This window comes from Semicossyphus pulcher, unplaced genomic scaffold, assembly GCF_022749685.1.
Source record: "Semicossyphus pulcher isolate SPU_LCO1_2020_fin unplaced genomic scaffold, fSemPul1.0.p SCAF_9, whole genome shotgun sequence".
Classification (NCBI taxonomy): domain Eukaryota; kingdom Metazoa; phylum Chordata; class Actinopteri; order Labriformes; family Labridae; genus Semicossyphus; species Semicossyphus pulcher.
Window position 1 is genome coordinate 28,846,444 of NW_027211770.1, and position 26,923 is coordinate 28,873,366.

At 41.1% G+C, this 26,923-nt stretch overlaps 2 protein-coding genes across 2 annotated transcripts in view; both read right to left on the reverse strand.

The window, feature by feature from the left end:
• Positions 1–7,925, reverse strand: part of agmo (alkylglycerol monooxygenase) — a 57,621-nt gene extending 49,696 nt beyond the window's left edge. Inside the window, exons 1-3 of the mRNA XM_069656960.1 lie at positions 7,806–7,925; positions 2,454–2,584; positions 1,631–1,782 (exon numbers count right to left, since the gene is read on the reverse strand). Of these exons, the coding sequence (XP_069513061.1) occupies positions 1,631–1,782; positions 2,454–2,584; positions 7,806–7,925 (403 nt within the window). The remainder of the gene's footprint in view (positions 1–1,630; positions 1,783–2,453; positions 2,585–7,805) is intronic.
• Positions 7,926–10,693: 2,768 nt separating this feature from the next.
• Positions 10,694–21,119, reverse strand: meox2a (mesenchyme homeobox 2a). The gene is made up of 3 exons (XM_069656551.1): positions 20,226–21,119; positions 15,727–15,899; positions 10,694–11,608 (listed from the first exon to the last, which is right to left on the reverse strand). The coding sequence occupies exons 1-3, from the start codon at positions 20,785–20,787 to the stop codon at positions 11,390–11,392; spliced, it is 954 nt and encodes a 317-aa protein (XP_069512652.1). The 5' UTR covers positions 20,788–21,119; the 3' UTR covers positions 10,694–11,389.
• Positions 21,120–26,923: the final 5,804 nt, after the last annotated feature.

Sequence of the window (26,923 nt, forward strand, 5' to 3'; positions counted from 1 at the left end):
CTAACACCAACACAGCCGCAGTGGACTTTCATACAGATCTATGACGAGTACACATTCAACGAGCTTGCTGCCAATTAAACAAATAAACATCACCCCTCTTCCGTAGTGCTGTGTGGCAGACGGGCAGCTGGCACGTGCATCACTGCGCCAACACACGTGGGCTGATGCCAAGGCCACTACTGTATAAATACTGTATCCGGTATACGTTTCATACTCTTGGTTTTACAGTGATGCTGCAGGACATTGCTTGAAGCTTTGGAGCCGTGTCTACATGCAGCTCGGGGTTAAGACCACAGCCCTCTGGAGACCACGACCTCTCACATGTGCGCGGCTCTGAACCAGCTGCATGTAACTCAAAAATAATTGCTTCCTCCGCTAGGTCCAGGAAAGCATGATGTGTGTGCTATCTTCAGCGCTGCTCCCTGCAGGGACGGCAACTAAATCAACATTTTACAAGCATTTATCAGCAGTTCACTTTGTGGTTTTTTGTGCTTGTATTTTCTGAGGGATGCATGAAGGAGGAGAGGGGAGATTGCCTGTTTGGTGCTGGTAGGTAGTAGAGCTACATCTGCAAAGTAAACTAATAAACTAGATTCTCCACCATCATGATTTAAATGTAAAATGTGTTAGAAGTTCAAATTTCAGGTTAAGAATCAATCCATTATCTATACTGCTTATCCTGCTCAGGGCCACGGGGGGCTGGAGCCTATCCCAGCTGTCATTGGGCGAGAGGCAGGGTACACCCTGAACTGAAGGCCAGTCAATCACAGGACTGGTGCATTTCTTGCACACACCAAGGGCAATGTAGAGTCACTAATGAACCTAACGAGCATGTCTTTGGACTGTGGGAGGAAGCCGGAGTACACGGAGGGAACCCACGCATGAGAACATCCAAACTCCACACGGAAAGGCCCACTACGTCTGAACCAGGATTCAAACTAGGAACCTTCTGGCTGTGAGCGCTAACCAGTGCACCACCTTGCAGCCCAAATGTCAGGTAAAGAATGAAGTTTTTATGTAACTTGGGTAATTCCAGTACAAAGCCACCATAGCTTCGCCGTGCTCCCGTAGTTCATTGGAATCCAAGAGATGTTATGAAAGAAAGTTCATTCCCAAAAAAGTGTTCCCAGTCATCTCAAAGTGGTTCAGTGTTGCAGCAACCGATATCTAGAAAACCTCTGTGTCTGTAAAGTCTGTCCAAAGTCTGTGGCAACTAAAAACAGCAACACAACTAATCTTTCTACCATTTTAATCAGAGGCAGGCAGCCAAGTGGGACAAGTATGTGTGGCAAAATTGAGCTGCACAAAACAGCAGGTACCCACGAACACCTTCTTAAAAGCCGGAAACATTAGCAGCATAACAAGGAATAAAATTGTGAATCAGGTTTGGATTTAATTCCTCCCGTTGCTATTCGATTCTCTAAAAACATCTTTGAGGTATGAATCAAATAAAAGCAGCTTAATTAGCCATATAATAAAAAAAGAATATGACGGTTAAAAACATCTAAGATGTGCCTATCGTATGCTTGGTACTATCTAATATGCTGTGCAGATATTTCACAGCAATGATTCCTTTTGAACGAAACTTTAAAATAAATTACAATATAGTGGGAGTGTGGTGAGATCGTACCGTGAGCTAAGCGATGGACCCAGTAGTAGCAGAAGTCACAACCAAGAAATGTGAACCACCAGGTCCAGGCGTTGTCCCAGGGCAGCTCCAACAAACGGTACTTGTCCCACACGTACATGTAGGCCGTCAGCTCACAGCCTCTCATTAGCAACCTGAGGGAGGGACGGTCAGAGCTCTGAGTCAGCTCACAGTGTGACCATGTAAGTATATTATGCAGGTCTGGTAGACGGCATTATTTAGTCTAGTGGCTTTCTTTTATAAAAATGTAACCCTTGTATCTTTTTTGGATCACAATTGTAGGCAGTCATAATTGGCAGAATGCACTAAGATTCCTTGAATGCATTATCCCTTCTTAAAATCCTTATTAGCTTCCTTTGCAGGTGCCTTTGGAAGTACCTTTGTCAACAGGGGACTGCTGCCTTCACTAATTGGGTAAGGCAGCCTGTATGTGGTCTGACAAGCAAAACTCAGGGCAAAGAAAAGTCTCTCGCTACACCTGCAACTTCAGCGTCCTATTATCTGGACTCATATAGCCAGCAGGAAGAGGACAATAATGCAAGAGCTTAGGAAGAGAACCTAAAATATTACTGTGAGTATGTTCCCCCACTGTCCAATGGAAATTAAAACAGCTCTACTTCCTGCTGTCTACATCACATTACTTTAATTACAAGGTAATGGTCCTTTAAATGAAAATATTTCCATTCCAACCAAAAAAAGCTTCCTCAACATACAACAATGATGCTGTTTCATTCAAAAAGAAAAGGCAGCGAGAATCAAAATGTTTAGTTATTTCATTCAGTGTGAGCTCACTCTAAACACCCACATCGGGAGTCTGGAGATCATCCCAGCAGCCACGGAGGTGAGTCCATCACTGAGTGTTATCACTGGGGTTCCTTTCTTCAGGAAACCCACCACCAGCTCCAGCACCATCAGCCCTATGAAGAAAGGAGTGGCCTGCACACACACACACACAAACACACACATTTACAGCGAATCATGATTCAGCAATATCACAAACTATGAAAACAAGACAGTTCAAGTCCACTGTTGCCTCTAGCAGAACGTACTGAGCTTGAATATTTGATTTGGCAGACAAACTAACAGCTCGAGGACTTTTATGTTTTGTGATGCATGATGTTTGTTTCACTCTGTGAGGCAGGAGCAGCGGGTTTAAAGCCACAGCGTATTGGCAGATCAGAGATCACAAACATTTGTCTGTGCTAGCATCACTGGTGTTTAAAATGACCTCCCTGGTTGAGTAAAACATCAATGCTAACAAAACACACATTTTCTTTGGGTGTTTTCATGTTGAAAACAAAACAAAAAAAGAAAAGGAGTAAGAGACATCATACAATAAAGCTTAATTATCTTTCTTTCACCGATAAGAGAGAGAGTACCGTCATAAAAAGTATTCAGTAAGCTAGTTAACCTAAGTAGCCATGTAGCTAGCATGTAAAGCAAGGTAGCTGGCTGGCTTTAGGAAGAATAACTAAGTCAAAGAAAATGAAGTCATTGTCATTTATATTGACTCAGACGTCCTTTTCTTCTGCATGAGTTTTATTCATGTTTTTTCACACATTAAAATGAAAAAGCTGCAACCTTGTTCGGCTCCTGCCTCACTCTCTGAAGCATCATCCAGTGATTTTTTTTTACATGGTTCCCTGAAGACTGGCTACCAAATGCAACTTAGCGAAAGCTTGAAATTAATAAAGGATTACCTTGTTTTGAACATTGCTTAAAGCTTTAGTTTTTTTCCAAGTTTAAAATGGCGGATACCTCTAAAAGATAACTATGACTTAGCTGCAGGAAACATTGAGGGAGGAAAGCTGTTTAAAGGTGCAACATTCAAACCCTTTGTCAATAAAATTGGGGACAAAATTGCACGATACTTCACTAGGGTTCACCTTACACTGACCGAGAACCAAATGTAAATTGATTTAAACTGCTGAAAATATTTCTTGGTCATGCCATGGTATTTTAAGCTCTTTGATTGGATGTTTCAAGCCAAAAATCCATGTTGCGAGTCAGTGCTGACATCTCTTCTTACATGTTAATATAAACAGGTGAATACCTTTGACTCTTCATCAAATGTAATGTCCATTTAAGCCTTTAAGGAGCGTCAATAGTCAGAAAAAGAAAAGTTGCCAATGCAAAAACTTTCCCTTTGACAACCTTGTTTAAGTTATCCCACTTTGCAAATTATATATATATATGCATATAATCAATTTACACGTGCAAAGCGACAGTTCTCAAGGCAGAATATCAAAGTTGAAAAGACAACCGTTGCTTTGTTTTTCAAAAGGCTGACGTCATAGCAACAAGTTTTCTGTCGGCATGTTCCTGTTAACTGTGGTAACTGAAAGGGCAGAAAGATGATTGATTTTCTTCACTTTGTATCATGCTTTAACAATTGACCTAAACTTACTGATTCGAGTTAAATGAAGGTCCTCTCTATTGAAAATGATTTGCCCCTTTTCTTCTGTAATATCCCATTTAAACGCATGCAGCAGGAATGTGGCTGACAAATGTGTGCTCCATCTACACAAACAAGCAAAGGAAGGTTTGCCACGTGATCTTTTTTAGAATCGCTAAAAGAACATCTGAAAGGACAAAATGCTTCTTCACATATGTTGCAAAGAATGGATTACATTTACTAACTACTTCTGACTAAACAAATGGAAAGCACAAAGCAAACAGTCAGTGACAGGCCTCTATAATAACTGTGCTGGAAACATGTAATAACCTCTTAATGGGTCTGTCAAACATGGAACCAATTAGTGAGGGACGTAGTTAGAAAACAGGTCACGACTGCGACTTCAGCGGCGTGTCAGCCCTGCTGGTTAGCTTTAGCTTGAAGGCGCTCATTGACCAAGTGACTGCAATTGTAACAGGGACACATGGCCCCGCCGAGAGCGAGGAATGAGGGGCGTGACAAGGCTGTGGAGGAGCACATCTGCAGGTGGCCAGAGAGGAAGTGTGTGTGTGTGCATATCCACATGTGAATGCTTCCACTCTAGCATGCAGGTGTGTGTTGTGAGTGTGTATGTAAGTGTGTGCACAAGCAGAGGGCGAGAGCGTCACCAGGGACCTGCGATCACACGCAATGCTCCAACATCTGGCAGCAGACTGCAGAGCTGCAGCTAACAAATGTGCTCGCAGCGCCGACAGACCTCCTCCAAACCCGCTGAGAGAGAGATTATCATTCTAGACACAGGGCTAAAACCTTCACTCCTTTATTCTGTCCACTCTAGCAGATAGTTTTACCTCTGTAGCTCTGTGTTCTTGACAGCTTGGAGAAAATTATTCAGCAGGGAAAGTAGATTCTCATGTTGAGCAAAAAAAAGCTTTTTTTTTTTTCCTTTGTAACATAATGCACCTCTGGCCATTTCGTGACTGCCTCCATCTTTCTTTATTAAATGCATTTTGTCCTCCATCATCACTGCCCCGGCTAAAGATTTTCCTAGTGGACTAGCAGTTGCTAGTTTATGCTAATAGTTAACTAACAGTTAAAGATTTATGATATAAATGTATGTATCTAAATATATATTTTAAACAGAGACATACAAAACTGTTGACATGCATTTAAAGTCGTAATTCTACAAGCACATGCAAGGAGCAAGTCACCGGCTAACGACAATGCTAACGGCAAGAGCGGTAACATTAATGACTCTGAATGTGTCAGAAGAACCAGCAAGGAGACTGAACATTATTTAAGCATAGTATAACATCGCCCCTCCCCTGCTTCAGTCCTCCAAACTGTAGCTGGGAGAAAGCTGCTTTTTTTCTAGGCTCATTCACTTTGCTTTAGATTTAGCTTTAACTTTAGCCTTGTAGCTGCTACCTAGCTAGTGATTTAGCTAGTTAAGAATTGTCACAAAACAGTCAGACAACAAAAAAGTTTCAGATCCTGTTTGAATTTTGCACGTTTTTTTTTCTTTTTGACGGATGAAAACTAAACTGACTGAGACTCTTATTGTTGAACCATGAGGGGGCAGCCCTCTCATTTTTCCTGTTTAAGCATGAGTATTTCAAAGTGTTTTTGATCGAAAAAATATCTTTTCCTTTGTTTTTATCTTCATAAATAAACTAAAAATCTGACTAAAGAAAGCCTATTTTATATTCCAGCATGCTTACTTCCCGTGTAAACTGTTTGTTGTGGTATCTAATAATATTATTTTCTTCAGAATTCCAACATCACAAGGAACATGATGACATTTGTGGACCAGATGTCTGCATTTTCACCAAACAGCCTTTTTATAGGGTCACGGACCACTGATGTTGGCTGAGAGCACGCAGGCTGACAATAGGCTTTTATCACTGCTGTCTGAGGAAAATATTGTGTTTGCTTTCAAATCAGGGGATAGCTGAGAGACCTGGAAACTACCCACAGACCCATAATTCCAAACAACTCTAAAATAAGAAGATTGTGTTTTGTTTTATTCTAATTAGCAGGGCCTGTTGGGATCAGAGTCGTGCAGAATAATTAATGACAAAGTGCTGAGTCACAAACTGCTCACACACACACCCATATAACAAATCTGTTTAATCACGGTTGCTAGTGGATAATAAGGAACCCTGCTGTGGGGGTAATTGTTCTCCTCCCCTGATGTGCTCCATAAAACCTTATGACAAACATATGTTGTTAAACCTGAACCAGACAATTGCCATAATAAATGAAAACTGAGACACCGTAAAATGACATTAAGAAGTAGCAGAAAACCTTATTTGTTTTAATTAGTGTGTGAAATTAGTGCTTCGTGTGACTGATTTGTCTTCAACGTGATGAAGATATCTTAAGCCCAAAAGGACTAAGTAAACAAAGGTTAACCTAATTGAAAAGAAATATAAACTTTTCTAACTTTCTTAGATTATAATCTTTTATCTACATGACTCTGATTACATAAGGGCATTTAGACACGGTCCTTTAAACACTGTTTCCAAAATCCCCAAAATAAGGCTTGTGAACTATTAGATTAGTCTAATGCATAATAACAAATTTGCAACTATCAGCTTCTCCAATTTCTGTATTTGTGCAATTCTCTTTTTTGGATCGTCTTAAACTCAGCATATGTTTCGGTAAACAAAAGAATTGACTTTGACCTTACAATTAGTAATGCTGCATTCACATGCTACTCAGCCGGTCCCAGTACATGAGGTGGGAGGTCATTCTTGTGACTTTGATTTATTAATTAGATTCAGGTCATCATGTGGAAACTGTAAAGATGTTTTGTATGTATTTACCCAAGCAGTATACAAGACATTGGTGCAGTTTACAGTATTTGTGATTCTTATGATGTTGGGATTAGTCCAAGATTTGTTGTTGCACCAAATAATTCCCCTAAAACTAGAAAAGATTGCTTTACCTGACCTGCTATCAGAGTTAATACGAATAAATAACTTTAGGTAACTCATAAAGCAAGTTCAGGATTTCAACCCTACACCATATTACATGTGATACAAAAATTGTACGCAATATGTGAATTAATAAATACATTTAAGTATGAGTTTCTTACAATCAACCCAACATCCCAACATCCGCGTAATAAGACGGAAATTTGGCAAGTCTTGTACCAGAATATTTGCAAAATTTAAGAGTAGTTATTTGGACTTAACGGGGTGTTGATGCCAATTTTGCCAATTGGGAAGGTGCCACATGAATGCAGGGTAAGACAGTATTGATGCTTAAAGGTGCCACATCATAACTTGCATTTATTTTGAGATTAATTAATTAATCGTTTTGTCTTTAGTCAATTAGCTATTTTATGTCATCAACAGTGAAAAGTGAATAGATTTTTGGTTAGCTGTCATGTATGACAAACCAAAGCTACAAATATTTACATTGGAGTAGCTTGAATCTGTGAATGTTTGGAATTTTTCATTAAAAAAAGACAATTAATCGATTTTTTAAAATACTTTATGACCAAGCAATTAATCAACTACTCTTTAAAGCTTTAATTGATACTTTAATTTACATTTACATTCAAGTTTTGAATGCATATTTCTTCTGTGGTTTTACTACTTTTACTCTGAAAAACTCTGAGTTCTTCCTCCAGCCTTATGTGACAGCAAAGGTCGATTAAGGTCTTCTACACAGAGAGGAAGAACTTTTTTCGACTTTTGCAAAAACAAATCATCACATATTGCAAAAGGTGAGTGAGACTTAGGTTGTACCGACCTGCTGCACATAGTGAGGAACTTCTTCCACTTTTTGAAAAGATGACTCGTTCGGTGTCAGCATGAAAAACATGCCCCGGACCCCTGCGGACATCGCCCTGAGATCCATGGTATCAGCCATTGACACACAGCACCGATCTCACCGCTGCAGCAGGTGAGGTTTATATTACCTGTACAGGTATTAAGCTCACACTGGGCGCGTTCCCCTGAGCCGAATTCCTCTATTCGCTTATATAACACACTTGTTTTTCTCTGCACTGTAAACTAGGTCATATGCGGAAATGAGAGCGTGCCAGCTTGTGAGCAAACTTCTCACATTCAGGAAACCGAGTCCGGGTCAGTTTAAAGCGGTAGCAGGATACTGTTACTGTAACTATTCATCTGCTTCATTTATAGGAGGCAAGTTTACCTTTGGTCACGGTGATACTTCTAGGTGACGCGTTCCGTGCCACTTCATCTCGCGAGAGTTTGTGCTTGCAGCTCATGTACCGCTTAGCCTTGCTGTCTGTATTGAAGGGTGAATTAAGCAGCCAAGGTAAAGTTATTAATGTATTCACATTAAATATAAAAAAAACTAAAAGCATAAAAAGATAGACTGCAGTTAATTGATTGATTATACAGGTGTTGATATATACCAACTTTTACATCAACATCAAAAGACAATGTAAACATCAACAAGCAACATGATGAGACACAGGCAAAATGCCTATGGGCAACAAGGCTCTCTGTACTCCTCCGTTCCAGTCACAACTACGGCGTTACCATAGCAACTCCTAGTACGACCGCAATTTAAGCTAGCTCAAACGATCTAATACAAATCTGCTCACTGACAAATTTCACGGCAATAAACCATCTCAAATGTGTTTTTAGTTTATATTTAATTATGTTTTACCTCACAGTTGTTCTCCTCACATTCACTTACCAGAGTAATGTTTTAATAATAAAACTTCCTTCTCCTCGGTCCACTGCGCTTTGATGGTCGCCATTGTTCAGAAAAAATGTCAGGCATAGAGATCACATGACCCAAAATCTGGGCTGTGATTGGAGCATTTCTGATGTAATTCTGCATGTTGACCACAAGAGGTCGCATTGACGTTGTCTGTTGATGTTGATGTAAAAGTTGATCGTGATTCACCACCTTAATGCTTGCAATTGGTCAATATTAAGATTTAAGAAGGCCTCTCTACACTGCCATACATACAACTCTGGTGAGGAAAATGTGTTTTAGCTTTTAGTTTGAATGCGTTAGCCTAAATATCAGGCTAAAGCTAGCAGCCAGTTAGCTTAGTTTAGCCCAAATACTGATTGCATATCTGTGTCATTTATGATATCTGTGTCATTGAAGCAATTGCTGACTTGATAACAGGCCTTTATTTACCTAGCTAAAGGTTAGCTCTGACTTTCTAAATAGGCCTGTTCTATTAATTCATAAACCTTAATACACAAGATAGATCCAAACTCTGCTTTGATAACATCATAGGTTGCCAGTAGTAGCAACATGTTTTGTTAGCTAGTGCATTGTAAGCAAATTATGTTAATACACAAGCGCATGCTAAATATTTGCTGAGGTAGTGTAGCTAAGGACACAGGTTTTGGTTTGGAGTTGGTTAGGCCGCATGCAGCCCTTGCTTGCAGTGCTGGTTAGCTTGGCTATATTGTTTGAATACTTAGCAAGGTCAATGCAATTTGACCTGTTTGCGGACATGTTAAGGCTGTTGATTTGTGGCTGATGCTAGCCACAATGTTAGCTTGCTTCATAGGCCTGTGTTGATTTTGTGGGTGCAGTTAAAGGTGTGTTGCTTCTGGGACCGTGTTGGGACCATGGAGACTAACATACACTTTCACATGTTGGTATAACTTAATGTTGAAAAATCTTTGTTCTTTGGTCAGACAGATCAAAAGACACCATGAATTAAAAGTTGTAGCTGAGCCCGAAAAATAGGCATTAAGCAGCTGGACCACTCAGCCAATCATGACATTTAGATAAAGTTACTTATAAAAGGAGAGGGGCAGGCCATTGTAGATCAGCTAAAGGCCTGTTAGCCATTCTCATATCTGCTCTGTTTTACAGTTACAATAGGATTCAAGGACATTTTGAAGATTAGTGAAGTTAAGGTTATCCTGATGTGACCTGTTACGAGGCCTTTATGTGGCACAGGCTGATCTAACTGCAGGGTCAAACATTATTTAACACATGCTTCCACATGAATGCTCACTGAACTTTGGCACATTTTTGATATGCAACTGTCAATTTACTTTTAGTATAAGCCAAATATGTTCACTTTTTTGTGTGTTTTTTATCAACCAGCCAAGAATCAGGAGTTGGACAACAGTTGCTCGCTGCAGGTGAACTGGAAAGACCATTGTAGGTGAGTGTCCTCTGACTTATAATTATGTAAGTTTATGCTCTGGCCTGATATTGCTGCACATGTAAGATTCTCAAGGTCAGCGTGAGTCTCCTCCATATTTGTGAATTCTTTGAACAGAATTACAGCAAAAAAAATGGATCAAATTTATCCCGAGGGTTTCTTTGTGGGTTAGGAGAAAAAATTAAAAACCTCACATGCACTGCAAAGTTTTTGTCTTCTTAAGAAATTAGAATGCACCATCACAAAGTGCTGAAAGGCGAGATCATGTCATGAAATTATTTTCAACTGGATTTTGTAACAGAATCCGATCCTTTGCGGGTTCTCTGTACGAGTCTTGGCAGGAGTCCCGACCCTGCCCTGAGGCAAAGGTGAATTTAGCATGCACCAGCTTTCTACACTCGCTGCGATGTTTAATTCATTTCAGCTTCACTTCATGAAAGACACACACACCAGCCTGGATTGATGTTGGCGTATGTCTGCATGGATAGAAAAATGATTAAATAATATGTATTTCCATTTACCATTGGTTAAATTTTATTCCATCTGGACCTGTCCCTGAAAGGATTTAATAAGACGCTTATTTCAGGTTTCAGATTTGTTTACAACATGTCATCTCCAGGCAGAAACGTGTTGACTTAAGAACTGTCAGTGTTTATTACTGCGTGAGCTGAATAGTGTGGGTATAAAATTATTAAGGTAAGACAATACTGATAATTATTTACACGTCATTTATATTAGCTAGGCTAATTTACTTTCCTGGCACTTGATTTGATCAATGACTCGATTACATCGTAATTTACATTTTATACAGTAGAAACTGAAGTGCAGACTGAACAAATTTAAGACTTTACCTGCTTCTGTCAAGAAACACAACATGGAATGTTTACAACAGTTTGACTAGATATGATGACTAAAATGTGACGTGAATTTGTGTAGCCAAAACATCACATTTAAATGTGAAATTGTTCCTTTTTTTTTTGCATTTGTCAATGAGAATTTAACCAATGGTGCTTTGAAATATGTAAACATCTTCCTTAATGTGCTTTAAATTTACATTTTGCCTGCATGATGACTGCATTTTGTAACACATCATTCCTCTGTACATTTGTACACTTATTTAGCATCGTTGTATGACGATGGCGAATCAGCAAACAGCAGTCCTTATAAGGACGGTCCTGAGTCGGAGGCAGGGCCGGTTCTCTTCGGGGGCAGGGCATCATAAGTGAGCGTGCTCGGAGCTCTGGTCGCTGTCGTGACTGTCCTCATTGGCTAAGGAGTCCGTCGAGTGGTGGAGCGCTGCGATGCCAGAGAACTCTGACGGCAGCAACGTCCCCTTTTTCACATTTACCAGTTCTTTCTCTCGAGCTGCTGCCCCCTGCTGGCCGCCCTTCACCCTTTTCCACTTCATCCTCCGGTTCTGGAACCACACCTTCACCTAAAAGTACACAGAAAATATAAAAGTGACTGCTCTTAAGGAGTGAGCAAACAGTTTCAAAAATAAGCAGGAAGCAATTAGGAAGCTTGACAGCAAGTTGTCTAAAAGTTTGGCAGCTTTTTCTACCGCAGCGATTACGTGTGGATGTTCTGCTCCATCTGCCACACGCCGTCTACCTGTTTTCCCTGACTCAACAGCCTCCACCGTATTTACGTCTCTCAGATTGATGATTAAGCTGTTGCTTAAAACGGTGTACACGTCAAGAAGCAGCAGAGGCCCTTTGGGTGTCGACACATACGCCTGAAGGGAGGGAGGAGGAGATGGGGGTGGGGGTGGCGCGCTCCTGTCACGCAGGGTGGGGTGAGTTTATTTTTGGGGAGTGTCATACTTAGGGGAGCGAGCGGTCACATGGTCAGGAAGTGAGTTGACAGCACAAACGTTTGTCTTAAACGTCAGGGGCGTACGGCGTGCTGAGTCTCACCTCGGATTCTTTACAAGCCTTAGGGCCTTTTCTGAGAGCAGGAGGGGAGAGAGGGGGAGGAGGGGGGGGAGCTCAGCGAAGGATATCTTATATATGGCGGGGTCAGATGTCAAACCAAACATGTGACCCTTAAGGCTTACGTGCAAAAACACTCACTATTCAGACTCGCTCACCTGCACTGTACCTGCACTGCGTGACGTCCACAATACAGTATCACAATTTAGCGGCTGACTTCAACGTGCATTTGAGCCTCTTAAAGGTTAGAAGAGCGGCCGATGCTCTGCTTAAAAATGGGCTCATTTCAGCCTCCACAGCGCGGCAATGAGCCGTTTAACTCCCTCGCTTTAGGACGATGAAACATAACAAGAAACACGCTAACGCTAATGAAATGCATGCTTAAAAGAACAAGAACAGTGTGGCTTGGTTTGCAAATCTAAAGACGTCTAGACATCAAGGTTATAAGTGGGCTAAAATTGGTTGAAAGACGACGTCAGGGTGACTCATACCACTTATTTTAATACCGTTTCTATTTCTGTATTTCATAGTGTCTTTACTACCAAACTCACTCTGATATATAGTCAATGAAATGCATTTACATAATAGCTAAATGTAAGTTAGAGGTAAGAAAAACATTACATTTAGCCTAGATTTGATAAATTTAAACACTTAAAATATGTTATAAAATGAATACTGTATTTCTTTTCCCTGTTCTAATACTGGTGTTGACTCCAAACAAGCGAGACGTCTTGGCCCTGTAGCTCCATCTCAAGGATGTAAAACATCAATCAATCAAGCTCTGTAGCCAGCTGTTTGCACTGCCAATATTTACCTCACTATCTCCTGACTGTATATTTTCCCTGACAAAAACTGACGTCACATATAACTAACGCTGCACAAGCTGAAAAGTTTCATGCACATTTGATGCCGCTTCGAGCCACGAAAAAGATTAATTGCAGCAGTCTGGGAGGCTGAAGTGGAATAATTATGGCAGGCTCTGTGAGTTGTGGGTCTGTGGAGTTAAAGGAGTTTGGCCTGACGTGGTGGTACTGAGAAGCATTCCAAGTTTTTACACCTTTGTAATATAAAGCAAAAGCTGAGGGTTATTTACACAATTTATGATGCATTTATCTCTTTTCACGTCAAACTTTCCCATTCCTTTCAGAAAGACGAGTGAGAACCTTAATGTGACTGCAGTGCAGGTTTACTACTCGCATTACTTCCTTAAAACGCACCTGCAGATATTTTTATTCGCAGCACTGTGGGTGCATACTTTGTATTTTCGGCAGGGGTAGCCCAACTGGGAACGGAACAGTGAACCCTGACATCATTACTGACGTTCTCAGCTACAACAAAACGGATGGATGGTCTACTTAAACTTGAGCTATATAGAGAGATACCACTGTCATCTTGTGGACATTGATGCCCGTAGATTTTCCTCATTGCAGACATGTGTAGTTGTCACTAATATCATTAATTCAACGAATCCTCATACAATTCATAAGGTATGTTCTTCCTCCATTGTCACAGCACCCCTTGGGCATTTTATACAACGTATAGCGTCTGTTATAAGGCCCATTTTCTTCCTTTTTAACACGGGGTTAGGTCTGTTTTAAGATACCTGTTAATCTTTGTTTTGAGGAACCTTTTAGTGTCTGTTTAACCGTCTCTTTTTAAGGTACATTTTAGCATTTATGGCCTTTTCAAGGTACCCTTAAGCTTTTATTTTAAGATTTATTTTCTTCCTTTCCAACACATCGATTGTTTTTCAAGATACCCTTTAGCATGGGTTTAGGGTCTTCTTAAGGTACCCTTAAGCGTGGGTTTAGGGTGTTTTTAAGGTTCCCTTTAGTGTGGGTTTAGGGTCTTCTTAAGGTTCCCTTTAGCGTGGGTTTAGGGTCTTCTTAAGGTTCCCTTTAGCATGGGTTTAGGGTGTTTTTAAGGTTCCCTTTAGTGTGGGTTTAGGGTCTTCTTAAGGTACCCTTTCGCGTGGGTTTAGGGTCTTCTTAAGGTTCCCTTTAGCGTGGGTTTAGGGTCTTCTTAAGGTAACCTTTAGTGTGGGTTTAGGGTATTCTTAAGGTTCCCTTTAGTGTGGGTTTAGGGTATTCTTAAGGTTCCCTTTAGCATGGGTTTAGGGTCCTCTTAAGGTTCCCTTTAGCGTGGGTTTAGGGTATTCTTAAGGTACCCTTTAGTGTGGGTTTAGGGTCTTCTTAAGGTTCCCTTTAGCTTGGTTTTAGGGTCTCCTTAAAGTACCCTTAAGTGTTTTTAAATTGTCTGTTTCAAGGTACCCATGAACGTCTGTGTTTAGGGCCACGTTGGTGTCCGTTTTACGATCTGTTTTCTTCCTTTCTTACACGTAGTTAGGAATGTTTCATTGTGCTCACGCATGTTTTTTCTTCCTTTCTAACAAGTTGTGTTAGCAGCTTCGAGGCACCCTTTAGCATTTGTATTGTGGTATCCTTTGGTGTCTCTAGGCATCCTTGAGCATCTATTTTAAGCTTTGTATTCTTTCTATCTAACACATGGTCAAACAGTTTGGTGAGGTTTAGGCACAAAAATTACTAGGTTAAGTTTCAGGAACATATCTTGGCCCCCGACACCCCAGGCCGGTTACATCTGCCTTTCTACTAGATCGCCTTGTTTCCCACATGCTCGACGGCTGGATCAGTTCCTCTGAGCTTCTAAGTTTGCCGTAGCCCGGTCCAAATTGGCTCACGATTAAGTGGGTTAAACACAAATTAGAGTGGATTTTATAGGTTTTAATTCTAACAGTGAATGAGACCAGCCTGCATTAATGATGGCTCTTTTCCAATTAGGTGTCCCTTTTAATCTGGACCACTGAAACCAGCATGCACAATGAAAAGTAGGGCACTGGTACTAAAAGGGATGGAGTCATTGGTATTATTAGTTTAACTGTTTTTAAATCAAAATGTCCACAATGAGATTTTACTAGACTTCCTGAACAAGTAAAAGAACAATTTTCCTAATCATTTTATTTTTTAGTTTAGCCCGACATCACTCTTCAGAAACACATTATCCACAAGGCTCACACGTGTATTTTTGGGCTCTTGATCTGTGATTTGCACCTAAAGCATCGCCTGAAACTCGTTTCTCACCCCCGTCTGTTCTTTACATTGAATCCACCCTGTATCGCGCTGCAACATATCTCTGGCAAGGTGTCAACTAAGTGTGACTTATAGCTTCCACGCGGGTGTCAGAGAACAACAGGCTGTTCACCGTTTCCTTCCCCCAACCATTTGTCTCCTGTTATTTATTTCATGTGGCTGCTTTTTTACAGCAGCCGGCCCACGCTCGGAGACCAATTTGTGCTTTCAGGGGTAGTGGGAGAGAGGAAGTGACTTGCTAGACAGCACTTCCTTCAGCCCGTCTCCCTGCCTCGACTGTGGGCTGCTTGGAAGAATAGACAGGAACATCTGGAATATGATAGTCCCGTCACACAGCCACATCTGGAGCACAATAGCCCCTCGCTCTGAAGTTACAAAAACACAGTAGCAAGCCGAAAAGCCTCCTTGTCGTCCCGAGGCCGCCTCTGTTTTCACAACATGGCATTAATGTGCTAATGGGGGGTTCAATAATGTCGGAACCCAGGGGGAAACAAGCTGCGGTGGGGGGGACGTACTTGTCTTTCAGTGAGGTCGAGGTTGACGGCGATCTCGTAGCGCCTTAGTCGGGTTAGGTAGTTGTGGTGGGCGAACTCGGCCTCCAGCTCGCGGATCTGCTCCTTGGTGAACGCCGTCCGCTCCTTCCTGGGTTTGCTGCTCACGTCTGACTTGTAATTCCCGTCCTGGGACTCTGAAACCAAACACGGCACAGGTTCTCACTTCCACTCAGAGCAGATTTATATGCAGCAAAAATAAAAATAAAGCGCTTGTTATGTGGCAGGTGCAGGGAGAAAAGAGAGCGAGGTAAGAGAAACAATGGGAGCTGTCACTCACACTTTACTGTTCATTCATTGTTTATGAAGTCTTTAAGTGGCTGGAAGGACTCACGGCAGCTTCACATGTGGCAGCTGTGCTGTTACAATAGTCTGGCTCTTATACGGCCAACATGGGTTTAATTTGTCTGAGTTTTAAAGGAATCTGCTGCTGCAGCTTTATTCTTTAAATATGGAACAAAATGAGCGAGCAATAGATTCATTAGTTTTATTTTTTACTCTCCTTTTTTATCTTTCCATTTGCTCTCTCTTTGCATTAAAAATTTACTTCCTGTAAGCATAAGTTGAGCAGTTTAATACATTTGGAAGTTTCAAGCAAACGTGTCCAAACATTAAAAGATAAAATAAGAAAATATAAGAAACATTTTATCGACCCGCGGGGAAATTTGTGTTCAGCCCCAAGCCGCTGCTTCAAATGTCGCCATACGCACACGCACATAAAACAGAGACGGACATCTGACAGAGATAACAAGACAAATAACAAAACCAGTTCATCAAAGCAGATGATTTAAAGTCACGTCACAAATCCTAATCCAAAAGAAATATCATATAGTACAACTTTTGCTACTTATAGTTCTACTGATGAATGGAATAAATAATTTGTTTGGATTTTTTGTTGTAGTTACATGAAAAAAAAGTGTTAACTTATTATGTCAAAGATTGAATATTGAAAAATCAAAGCAATATTTAAAAAAATGCACCCAATTCAGGCGTGTGCTCGCAGCGCCTGATGTATTTTCAACATCTCTCTAAAGAAAATAAATATGAAAACCATTGAAATTAAAATTCCCCGGCACTTGTCGTCTCCTCTGCAGCTCATAACTCCGGAAAAATACTCTCTGTTTTGTTATTTCCACAAACTTTCCGAGGAAAACACGTCTGGTTAATGTGCCCTGCAGAACTTTCCTATTGTGCTCGGCCTCTGTGGTTTCTCTGCTGGACGCGCTTCAGTTGCACGTTGCACCCGAAGGCAGCAGTGATTGCATGCTAATTCATCTGCGGTCCTGTTCTGCTGTGTGTGTTAATCCAGCGGGCCTGCTTCAAGCCAAACTGTAAATAGTCGTGCAGCTTGGAGCCAGACTCACAAACGCTGCGAGGCCTGAAGTCACGTCAAAGCGGAAAGTTTCTCGTCACCTAAGAGTTCCACCCGGAGGGGACCCCTGTCGCTTCTGCCTCTCTGTCAGACAGAGCATCTCCCTTCTAATTAAGCTGTTTTCAGAACAAAAGCTCCCATGAGAAGCTCTACAAAAGTTATATTTGTGTGGCACTAACACAGCTTTAGAGATTCATAAACTGCAGGAATTCCCGCATGACTTTTATGAAATGAAGCAGATCATTGCTTGACCCGCAGCCTGTGTCCGGCACCCCTCTTGACCTTGCCGTTCCCTCCCTGTAATTTCAAACCGAGCGCTCAAACAACAGCGTGCGGCTGATTGAAGACGTATTTATCCTCCTCTCTCTCTCGCTCCCTCTCTCTCTCTCTCTCTCTGTCTGGCTGGTAAACACAGACATTGTGTAAAGAGAAATAAAAGAATCACACATCCAGCTGGTTCAGAGCAGCGGGCCTGGAGTTAAAACTGGCGGCGGGCTTTTATGACACAGCCACGACACCGCAGCAATTAGGTCCCCGCTGTAACTTTCATCTGTCCACAAAAAAGGGGGAATAATATGAGAAAAATACGCACCCAGACAGAACACGTCATCCAAATGAGCTCAGTGCAAAAGGGACCCTCTAAAAAGTTAGCTCTCGTTCTTTTGTGTTGGAAAATTGCACGTTTTCCTCCCTGAAAGTTGTGATTTTTAACTCCTCTTCTGCAAAATATAACTGCAGCGACACACGCACAAGATGAAGTCAAATGCAGCATTATGTACACTAAATCTTCTCCTTCAGGCACCCCACTCCTCTGTTTTTACAACCCTGCACTCAACCAAATATGACTTCAAGCACCTTTTATTGTTCCACACAGCAAATCTAGTAACTTTTTAAAGAAGGACCACTCCCTTTGCAGCATTAGTTTACGCAAACACTCAGAAAAGTGCGCCAATGGAAACCCTAAAGAAACCAGACACCTAAAAATACCAGCTCATCTCAGCTGGGCCTTCTTTAAGGAAACAATCACAGCCGAGCGTTTGACACAGAAAGTCAGGATGCTTCGAATGTGAGCGATGTATTTGAGGGGGTAAACCGAGAATGGAAACGAGCTCTCAGGTTTTATTACTATTTCTGTATCTAAATTCAGGTTTTAGCTCAAGTTCTGGTCCAGATGGTGAAACCTAATCAGGGCTGTATCTCGTGCGACTGGCAGCGGTGTAATATTTAGACAGCTGATTGAGTCAGCGGCCCAGTTAGCCTCGATAATCAGCGTGATTGGTGTTAGCGTGGGGAGAATGCACAGCACATGTAATGAGTCTGCAGTGACTATTGTTACAGGAGAAGTGGGATTTAGAGGCCGAGGGTCGGTTTCCCAATGATTTAAGAAAGAAGGAAGGAAATAGGAGGCGGCGTATTAACATTTTTGGGTTATATATACGATTGCGACATTTTGCATGTGGATATTAAGCCCAAAATGTTCTCTGAGTGGCATCATTTTGGATATTTCTATGTTGCATGAATCTTTAATTTTTCAGCACAAAACTGATCCTGCAAAAGTCCTGCAAAGTCAGCAAAAAGGGTTCATTTTACCTGCTTTGTTTCTGATATTTGGCATTAAAACCTGAGATATAACAAATATATATGTTTCCAATACAATACATTCTGTCAGAATAAGAGTATTCTGAAAGTTGCACACTGAAACGGACTGTAAACAGCCTGTCAAAGGGAGTAGGCGCTCTCTGAAGTGACCACCAGCATCGCCAAGCAAACACTAATCCCATGCAGAAGAGTATCGCTCCTTGCGGTGCAGGTGATATTCTGTGCGTACAAAGAGGCCTCTAAAAGAGGGGGGGGCGCATCGGCGCTGACGGCCCGCAATCCTCAAAAGGACAGGGAGAACGACGAGCACGCTTTCCCTGGAAAACTTAGAGCTCTCACTAATATCACTTTCCCTGCAAGAACTCCGGCGACCCGACCCCGGCAGTTTGTCACGCAGTGATTGATTATTGTGGTGACTGCAGGTCGTCGCGGAGGTGTTACCTTTTTTGAGTGCAGTTCTAAAAGAGGAATTTGTTCGAGAAATGTTGTTTAGGATTTCTTTATATGATTTGAATGTGCAGGTTGTTCAAGGACTGTGTCTGTGTTGCAGGAGATTATAAAGCTTAAAATGCAGCTTTATAGTTTGCAGGTTTTATGCAAATACTTTCAGAGCGTCAGATTTTAAAGAGATAAAGTTCATGCATCCACCTGATCACACATTTGACATTGTATAAAGTCACTCTGGTGCCTAGAACAAAAATAAAGTCGCCTTGAAGCTCAAAGCGCCGACGCTCTTTACACTCTTTACTATTGTTGTGAATATAAACCAACAACATTTCTATGGTGACGGCTCACTTTCAGTATTAAAGTTATTTATAATCTTTGTAAAATACATGTTTTCCTCATACTTTTATATATTCATATAATAAAAAAAAAAACTGCATCCTAATCGTATAAAGACGCTTTAAGTTTACAAATACAATCAATGAAATTAATATCATGTAATTTCAGTAAACCTGCCTGTGATGTATTTTAACATTTAAAGCAGCCTCAAAGCTCCGTCGCCTGTCGGGTGTTTAGTGTGGCGCGAGGCGCCGGTGTTGTCTTTTACAATCTGTGACATTAATTCTTTACTGTCAGACTCGTTTTCTGCCCTCTGAGGAGCGTCGCACCAAACCAGATGTGATTTTTAAACCAAATATGTCATAGTTAGATTTGCCCGCAAAGTAACAGTGTGCCCCCAGCTGCGCTGCCTGTCGGCCGACACCTTCAAACTGCTTTACAGAACTTTGTTTTTCTACCAGAGCTGCAAAAGTCCTGCAAACTGTTATGTGCTGAAAGATTTAGAAAAACAAGGACAGATGCTTTAGTTATTCTTCAGCTCGGATTGGAGTTTCTTAAAAGGCTAAAAAGAGAAGTATCACAGGTTTTTCATGGAGCCTTTAGTTGTGAAATGTGTCCAAAACATTTTATTATTTGTTAAATATCTGCAGAATAAAATCTCGATCAGATATTTAGGTTTAAAAAACACTCAGCTCTGATCTCGTCTTACCTGAACTGTCACTTTTCCTCTTGCCGTTCCTCTTCTCGGCCTCAGCAGGTGACAGAGTCTGTCTGCCAAAGTCTGCAGGCACGCAAGAGGCCCCCGTAGGGGTGCTGCCGCTGCCCAGACTGGGGGTGCTTGCACACATGCTGGGTGCACCCGGGTGGCCCAGGTCAGGGGGTGTGGGCCCGTTATCGTGGGATGAGTGGGAGTGTGGGTGGCAAAGGTTGTGGCGCGTGCCGCCCCCAGGTGAGGGCATCTGTGGGATGTGCCAGGACGCGTGGTGCTGAGGCGGGTGGTGATGCTGCTGGGAGGGCAGGTGGCCGCGGTGGTGGGGGTGGTGGTGGTGATGGTGTTGCCCGGGGAAAAGGCCGTCGTCCACCTGGTAGCTGGAGATGATGCAGGGCGAGGGCGAGGAGGTGGAGGAGGAGGAGGATGAGGAGGCCAGGTCCGGGTAGGAGACGTGGTCCGAGCGTCCGTGCAGAGTGAGGGGGGACTGGGTGAAGGCGGGATGCAGGGCCTGAGCAGGGGCGTGGGGGCTCCGCAGGCAGCCGAACAGTGTGTGATCCATCGCAGGGAAACACACACACACACGGCCGTCCAGGAAAGTTGTGTAAAAAAAGTAAAGTTATAAAAAACAAGAATATCACACGCTCATATCCAAGATGCTTTTTCTTCTTCCCACTACTTCCCAAAAATTTTTCCTTCAGTTGAAAATTAAACTCTGAAGTAGTCAGAGCAGAAAGTAAAGTGTGTTTAGAATCGGGTGTCCTGTGATAATCCGGAGCGTGCGGCCGGTTGCCAGGCTGTACAGGATAAACAGTGAGCCGGGATCAGCTGCAGCAGAGCCTCTCGGATGTCAGGAGGAGCAGGGCACTGGAGCTCGAGGCTGGAGCAGAAGGAGGTTCCTAGGAACTGCAGAACGAGGGGAGCCGGCGGAGGGGATGTTATAAATAGGGTGTAACGTGAGAGGGAGGCTGGGTCACAGACTGCATACGCGCTACTGACCACATACATATGATCGCCCTCCAAAAAGCACAGCACAACAAATCTGCACTATTAAAAATGGCTGAGCCTCAGGAAAGAGAGCAATTTATTTTGGAGTTGGATGTGACCTCCGGTGGCCATCTTTTCTCTCCTGCGAGAAAACAGCCTTAATGGTTCATGGGTGGGGCCGGGGGAGAGGGCGAGAGGGTGGGGGTGGTATGAGAGGAGGGAAAGGGGGGCGAGGTGTCAGGGGTTAACTGAGCGTGTCACCCTGTCTTTGTCAGTTTTGACCCTTTAAAATACTGTTAGTCTTTAGGAGGAAGGCGACGACGCTTGTTGCTTCCATCAGAGTTGAAAGAGTTTCCTTTGCCCAAAGTTTTGTCTGCAAGCGTCCCGGAGAAATCCGGCGAGGTCAAGAGCTCCAGTTAGTTTCTGTACCTTTGACTGCCCGTTACTTTTAAAGGAATTAAAAGCTTTAATTTTGACATAATGATTAAAAACTTGCAGTTTAGATGATCCAGTCTGAAATAAGGGTAGACATTTTCTTATCAAAGTTTTACACTAAAAAACAACCACAGTTCATTTTGTTGTAGTGCAACCAGTCATTTAAAAGGAGCGTTTTCTTACCTGTTTTTTTAATCTTATTTTGAAATGATCGACGTCACGTCATCACTTTAATACACATATAATACACACCTTCAACTTGAGCGTATAAAGTGGAAATAACAGCTTCAGCGTCGCCCACATTTCATATTTTTGACTTTAATTTGAACACGATACAAAACAAAAATCTTGAATGAAACCAAAAGCAGCGACAGTTCTTATCCTTATTTAAATGATCTACATGCAGACAGGTGTTACTATCCAGGGCTCGGAGAGAGAGCGGAAACAAATGCCAGGAAACAGTTTATGAGTTTGTGAGATAAAATATTAAAGCCACCTTTAACCTGAAACTTCATCAAACACTCTCACTGAATCATTTTGGCTATTAAAGTGTCATTTATTACCGGAAAAGGAGGAATAAAAGTTGGTAAACTGCCAGGACTGAAAATAAAATACCTTCAGCTTCAGCTTCTTTTTACTTCTGTCATAACGAGGTAAACCTCGACTCCAGTAAAACACTAAAACAGACATCACAAGAAAACTCGAAGGCACTCTTTTTTTAAAGCAGTTAAAATGCTTTGATTGTCAGGTTTGACCTAAAGAAAAAGCATCGATCATATCTTATCTTTCATAAGAACAAAAGGAACGTAACCAGCATGAAGCTGTTTGGATCGACAGATTACCAAATGATTAGCACCCGGGCCTTTTCCTACTCGCCTCGTCAACCTGCTGACGTTAAAGCTTAACTCCCCGAGTGAATTTAAAACACTTTTAAACAACCTGGAGAGAGCGTCTGTGTACCATGTTACTCTTATTGACACTCCTGCATTTATCACTTGAATGATGTTATTACTGTTTTGTGTCTGTCCTGTCTGTCTGTAACTCTGTGTTGTTGCTGCTCCCTCAGCAGGTCTCTCTGTGAGATCACCTTTCTAAATAAGACTAAAAAATTGAAAAAGTGTTTTGTAATTAATGTGTTTGTTTTAAAAATCATTGCTTTGATGGACGTGTGTATTATTGATGAGTTTGTTTTAACACGACTCTGCTGTGATCATCACAAGGTTGTTTAAAAAGAAGGTGCCCTGAAGTTTTAATGTAATTCGACAACTTATTTTATCTCATACCGTTTATTCTGTTGTTAGTTGTTGCTGTTTTATTCCTATTTTATTTATTTTAGTATGATTGTGTGTGTGTGTGCATTGTCTTTGTTGGACAGCACTTTGGTCAACATAAGCACGTTTTTAAATGTGCTGATAAATAAACTTGACTATGTGTTCCCCTGAAATTAAAAACACCTTAAACTAACTCATCTTCAACCTAGAAGCTCTCCTAGTCTTATATATATATATATATATTTTAAATTAAATAAGTAATACATTTATTTGCCCTGCAATTAATTTATTTTAACTCTTGATACAAAGACAACTTGAGAAATATTTCTGGTCTGAAAGGTTATGTTGATTTTGTACAGAAGGTATGAGGAAATTATTTGTTCCTTGTATATGCAATGGAAATATCTGAGTGTTATGATGTATATACAGTTAATACATTGTAAATAAATAATTATACATCTTGTTAAAAGTGATGATAAATAATCACCTCACACACATAGGCTACTTCCTAAGTTTAAAGCAACAGTTTGACTGTGTTACACTGTATAAGACACATATAAAGTGTAAACACTTTAAATTAAAATGAAATAATATTTATCTAAGGAGAAAAGTGTAACTTCTTTGTGTAACTTCTTTGTGTAACTTCTTTGTGTAACTTCTTTGTGTGCGTGTGGTTTCTGTGTTGCAGACTTCCATGGCTCGCTCAGGTTTTACAGTCACACAGCTCCTCTCTCCGGGCTCCGGGTGGACGTCGCCGGCTGTGCCACAGGCGCTGAGGACCGCCTGAGAAAGGAAATTAATTCCTCTTTGAGGGAAAATTACTTTAACAGATATCACGGGGGAGGCAGGCTGCAACTCCCCCCTCACACACACACACACACACACACACACACACACACACACACGCGCGGCCCCTCCGAAGCGTCTGAAGGCAGCAGAGCAGCGCAGCACAGAGGAAAGGCACCTCAGGTGAGTGAGTGTCAAACTCTTCTACTGTTTACTTTACAAATTAAGGCTATTAGCAGGTTAGCCGGGGCCATATATTTACTCTGAGACGTGAGCAGGTATTAATACACACGTGTTTCCAATCCTGTCGCTGCTCTCGCTGCAAAGATGGCCTGAGGTGGGGGGGTTCAGTCGGTCATGGTCGTCGCCCCTCGTGGGCTGTGAGAGGAAATATTTCCCACCATATGAAAGTATGTGTGTGAAATATATCTGAAATTTAATGGGAAAATCTGCCTCATATAACATCCATCAATTAAACGTTATTTTCTTTACTTATTTTGTTAATTTCTTTGAACAGAATTGCTTCCTGTAAGAGCTGCTATCCCCCCAAAATATGATTTTTAGTCTCCCATGACCGTGTAAGATCTGTTTCAGATGCTTTAATTAATATTTAATACAACTTGAAACTTTTTATTTGGGTGTTAAAATGTTCTCATTTCATCAACCGTCCATGACAAAGTTCTAAAACTGCCTGTATTCGCTGCCTCCTATTTATCTGAACCTTTGAAGCTCTGACACATGAAACAAAGACTAAAATAAAGGAGTTAATGTATGTGAGTCGTTGGAGAGGAGAGGTCCTGATTTCAGACGCATTCTGATGATCGGGAGGCCTTTGCGTCAGATATGATCAACAGTGGACACACGCTGAAGGTAGACCTGCGTGCTGCTCAACCTGTGGCTGTCAGTCACTCGTGCAGGAAGGATTACAGCAAACACAGCTCAGAGCCGCCGTCACCAAAACAAACACACAACTACCACTTTAGTTCAAGTTTGCACGGTCATTACAGTGCATGCTCTGGGGTTTGGTTTTCACTGAAAAATAAGCAAACTTCACTCACGGATGAAGTGCATTACTCTTACTCTGGCTTCTGCAGAAATTAGCCAGAAGATAATGCGACAATTTCTTCCTCCTTTTTACAGTTTCACATTTAGAGTTCCTAGTTTGTTTAAATCTTTATTCCTCATTTTTTCACAAGCACACGACACAGTTTACTACTTTTTATACAGAGAAACCAGTCGTGTCTTTATACCACAGAAAAGTAGTCCCTTCATGGCATTAATATGTCACAGGAGTCCTTTCAAAGCTCCTTTAACTTGAATAAAACCCTTGATTTAAGCCTTTATTTTGCATTTATAACAGAATATAGAGATTTATTTAACAGTTTATAGCATACTAGAGAGATGTGAGCAAATATTAATGCACTTTTTGACAACTTAAACTCCTTTGCAGGGCGGGTTTTAATGATTTTAGAGTAAATTAAAGTTAAAATGGTTAATAGATATTTTACAAGAATAAAAAACTTATATTGTAACATCAAATTTAACAATTTATTAAATCTTTATAAAAGCAGAAGAGGAGGTATATTCAGTTATTGAACAAGAGACCTGATTTGACATTTAAAAAGCTGCATTAAATAATTTAAATAAGTCATAAATTAGATTTATAATTAGGGGATTTTTCTGAAAATAAAGTAGCATTTCATATAAATGTGTTCTCTTCACGCTCTTTTTCCTACATTTACCACACCCGGACGTGTTATTCGCTGTCCTGCAGGAATCTTTGATGTCGCTCTCGACCTCAGACTCTAATACGAGCGTTTAAAAGGACCCGGGGAGTGTGTGTGTGTGTGTGTGTGTGTGTGTGTAATCATTATTCCCTTGTTTTTTTGATTCTCCAGCTAATATGGAAACATTTCAGAGCGTGTAGCGCTCACCGAGCCTCTCCTCATGTATAAACCATGTGGGACGAGCAGAGCGAGATGAGGACTGATGAGTTTTGTAGCAGCAGTAAACCAAACAGACTTCGTTAATGAGACAACGTGATAACAAAAGACAAACCTGCAGAGTGCATTAAAACCTTTCGGAGCTGAGAGTTCAGACTCTGTCAAATGTCTGTCCTGATTTTACACAAGGATTTTAATTTGTAATTTTCCTTTAACTGTTTTATTTCTTTAAGAGTATTTTTAATTTCCTATTTTAAGCCTACACTGAATTTATATCTGATTTCTTTTAACACCTGATAATTAAGGTCATTCTTTATTGATCCCCGGGGATGAAATTGGGGAGTTGCAACAGCACAAGGCATTGAGCAAGAAGGTAAATACAAATAGAAATCAGAGATACATATTTTAGACATTTCAAAATAAAAGTGCTCTATAAATAAAGGTTATTATTTCAGTATTATTATTCTGAAATAATTGCTGCCATGACATGATTAGTGTCAACAGTAGGTGACGTGTTATAGGACACAAATTAATGCACAGTGAAATAATGGTTCATTGCAGCCCCGTTACTTTCAGAATCAGCTTTATGATCAAGTGTGCAGACACATGCAAGGAGCTTCACTCCGGTTTACCATGACTCTCCATGTTCAGACAAGTTGACAACTTAAAACAAAAACAAGTTACAAATATTAACACACACACTAAAACTAAAGCTACCAGATACAGGCCTATGGATAGCTACCATATATGTTTTACACATTATTTAAAAACACAACACTTGTACAAAGAAGACAATGGAGAGTGCGAAGGTGTGAGATAAATATTATTGTGGACATGGTAGCTTTATATACACCAGAGGTAGATGGTTGTAGTCTTGACAGAGAGCATGGATCGATCGGTGTTTCCAAAGGCTCACTATGATGCCCTTTAACAAACCAAATATATATTCGGATAACTCTCACAGAAAATATTCACATTAAAGAAACTTAAATCAATGACTTAGTTAGCTCAGTTAGCTTCACAACTAATTCATCTGTCGGTTTGAGTCCAAAGCTTTGATTTCAGCTTCTAAAATGTGAATATTTTCTGGCTTCTTTCTTCTTTCATGTCAGTAAACTGAAGTTGTTTGTGTTTTTTGTCTTATGGACATCTGAGAAGCTTAAATCAGGTAATTTTGACTCAAACTGATTCATTGATTAGCAAAATTAAATGTTTACAACTAATTCATTCGTTGGTTTGAGTCAAACTTCTTTGGTTTCAGCTTCTAAAATGTGAA

What these genes read in the sequence shown, in the direction of transcription:
- meox2a (XM_069656551.1), bottom strand. Translation starts at nt 20,787, where the DNA reads ATGGATCACACACTGTTCGGCTGCCTGCGGAGCCCCCACGCCCCTGCT. An exon ending in GAGGAAAAGTGACAGTTCAG is followed by an intron (nt 15,900 to 20,225) that starts GTAAGACGAGAT and finishes GTTTGGTTTCAG; the next exon opens with AGTCCCAGGACGGGAATTAC. An exon ending in TCGACCTCACTGAAAGACAA is followed by an intron (nt 11,609 to 15,726) that starts GTACGTCCCCCC and finishes GTGTACTTTTAG; the next exon opens with GTGAAGGTGTGGTTCCAGAA.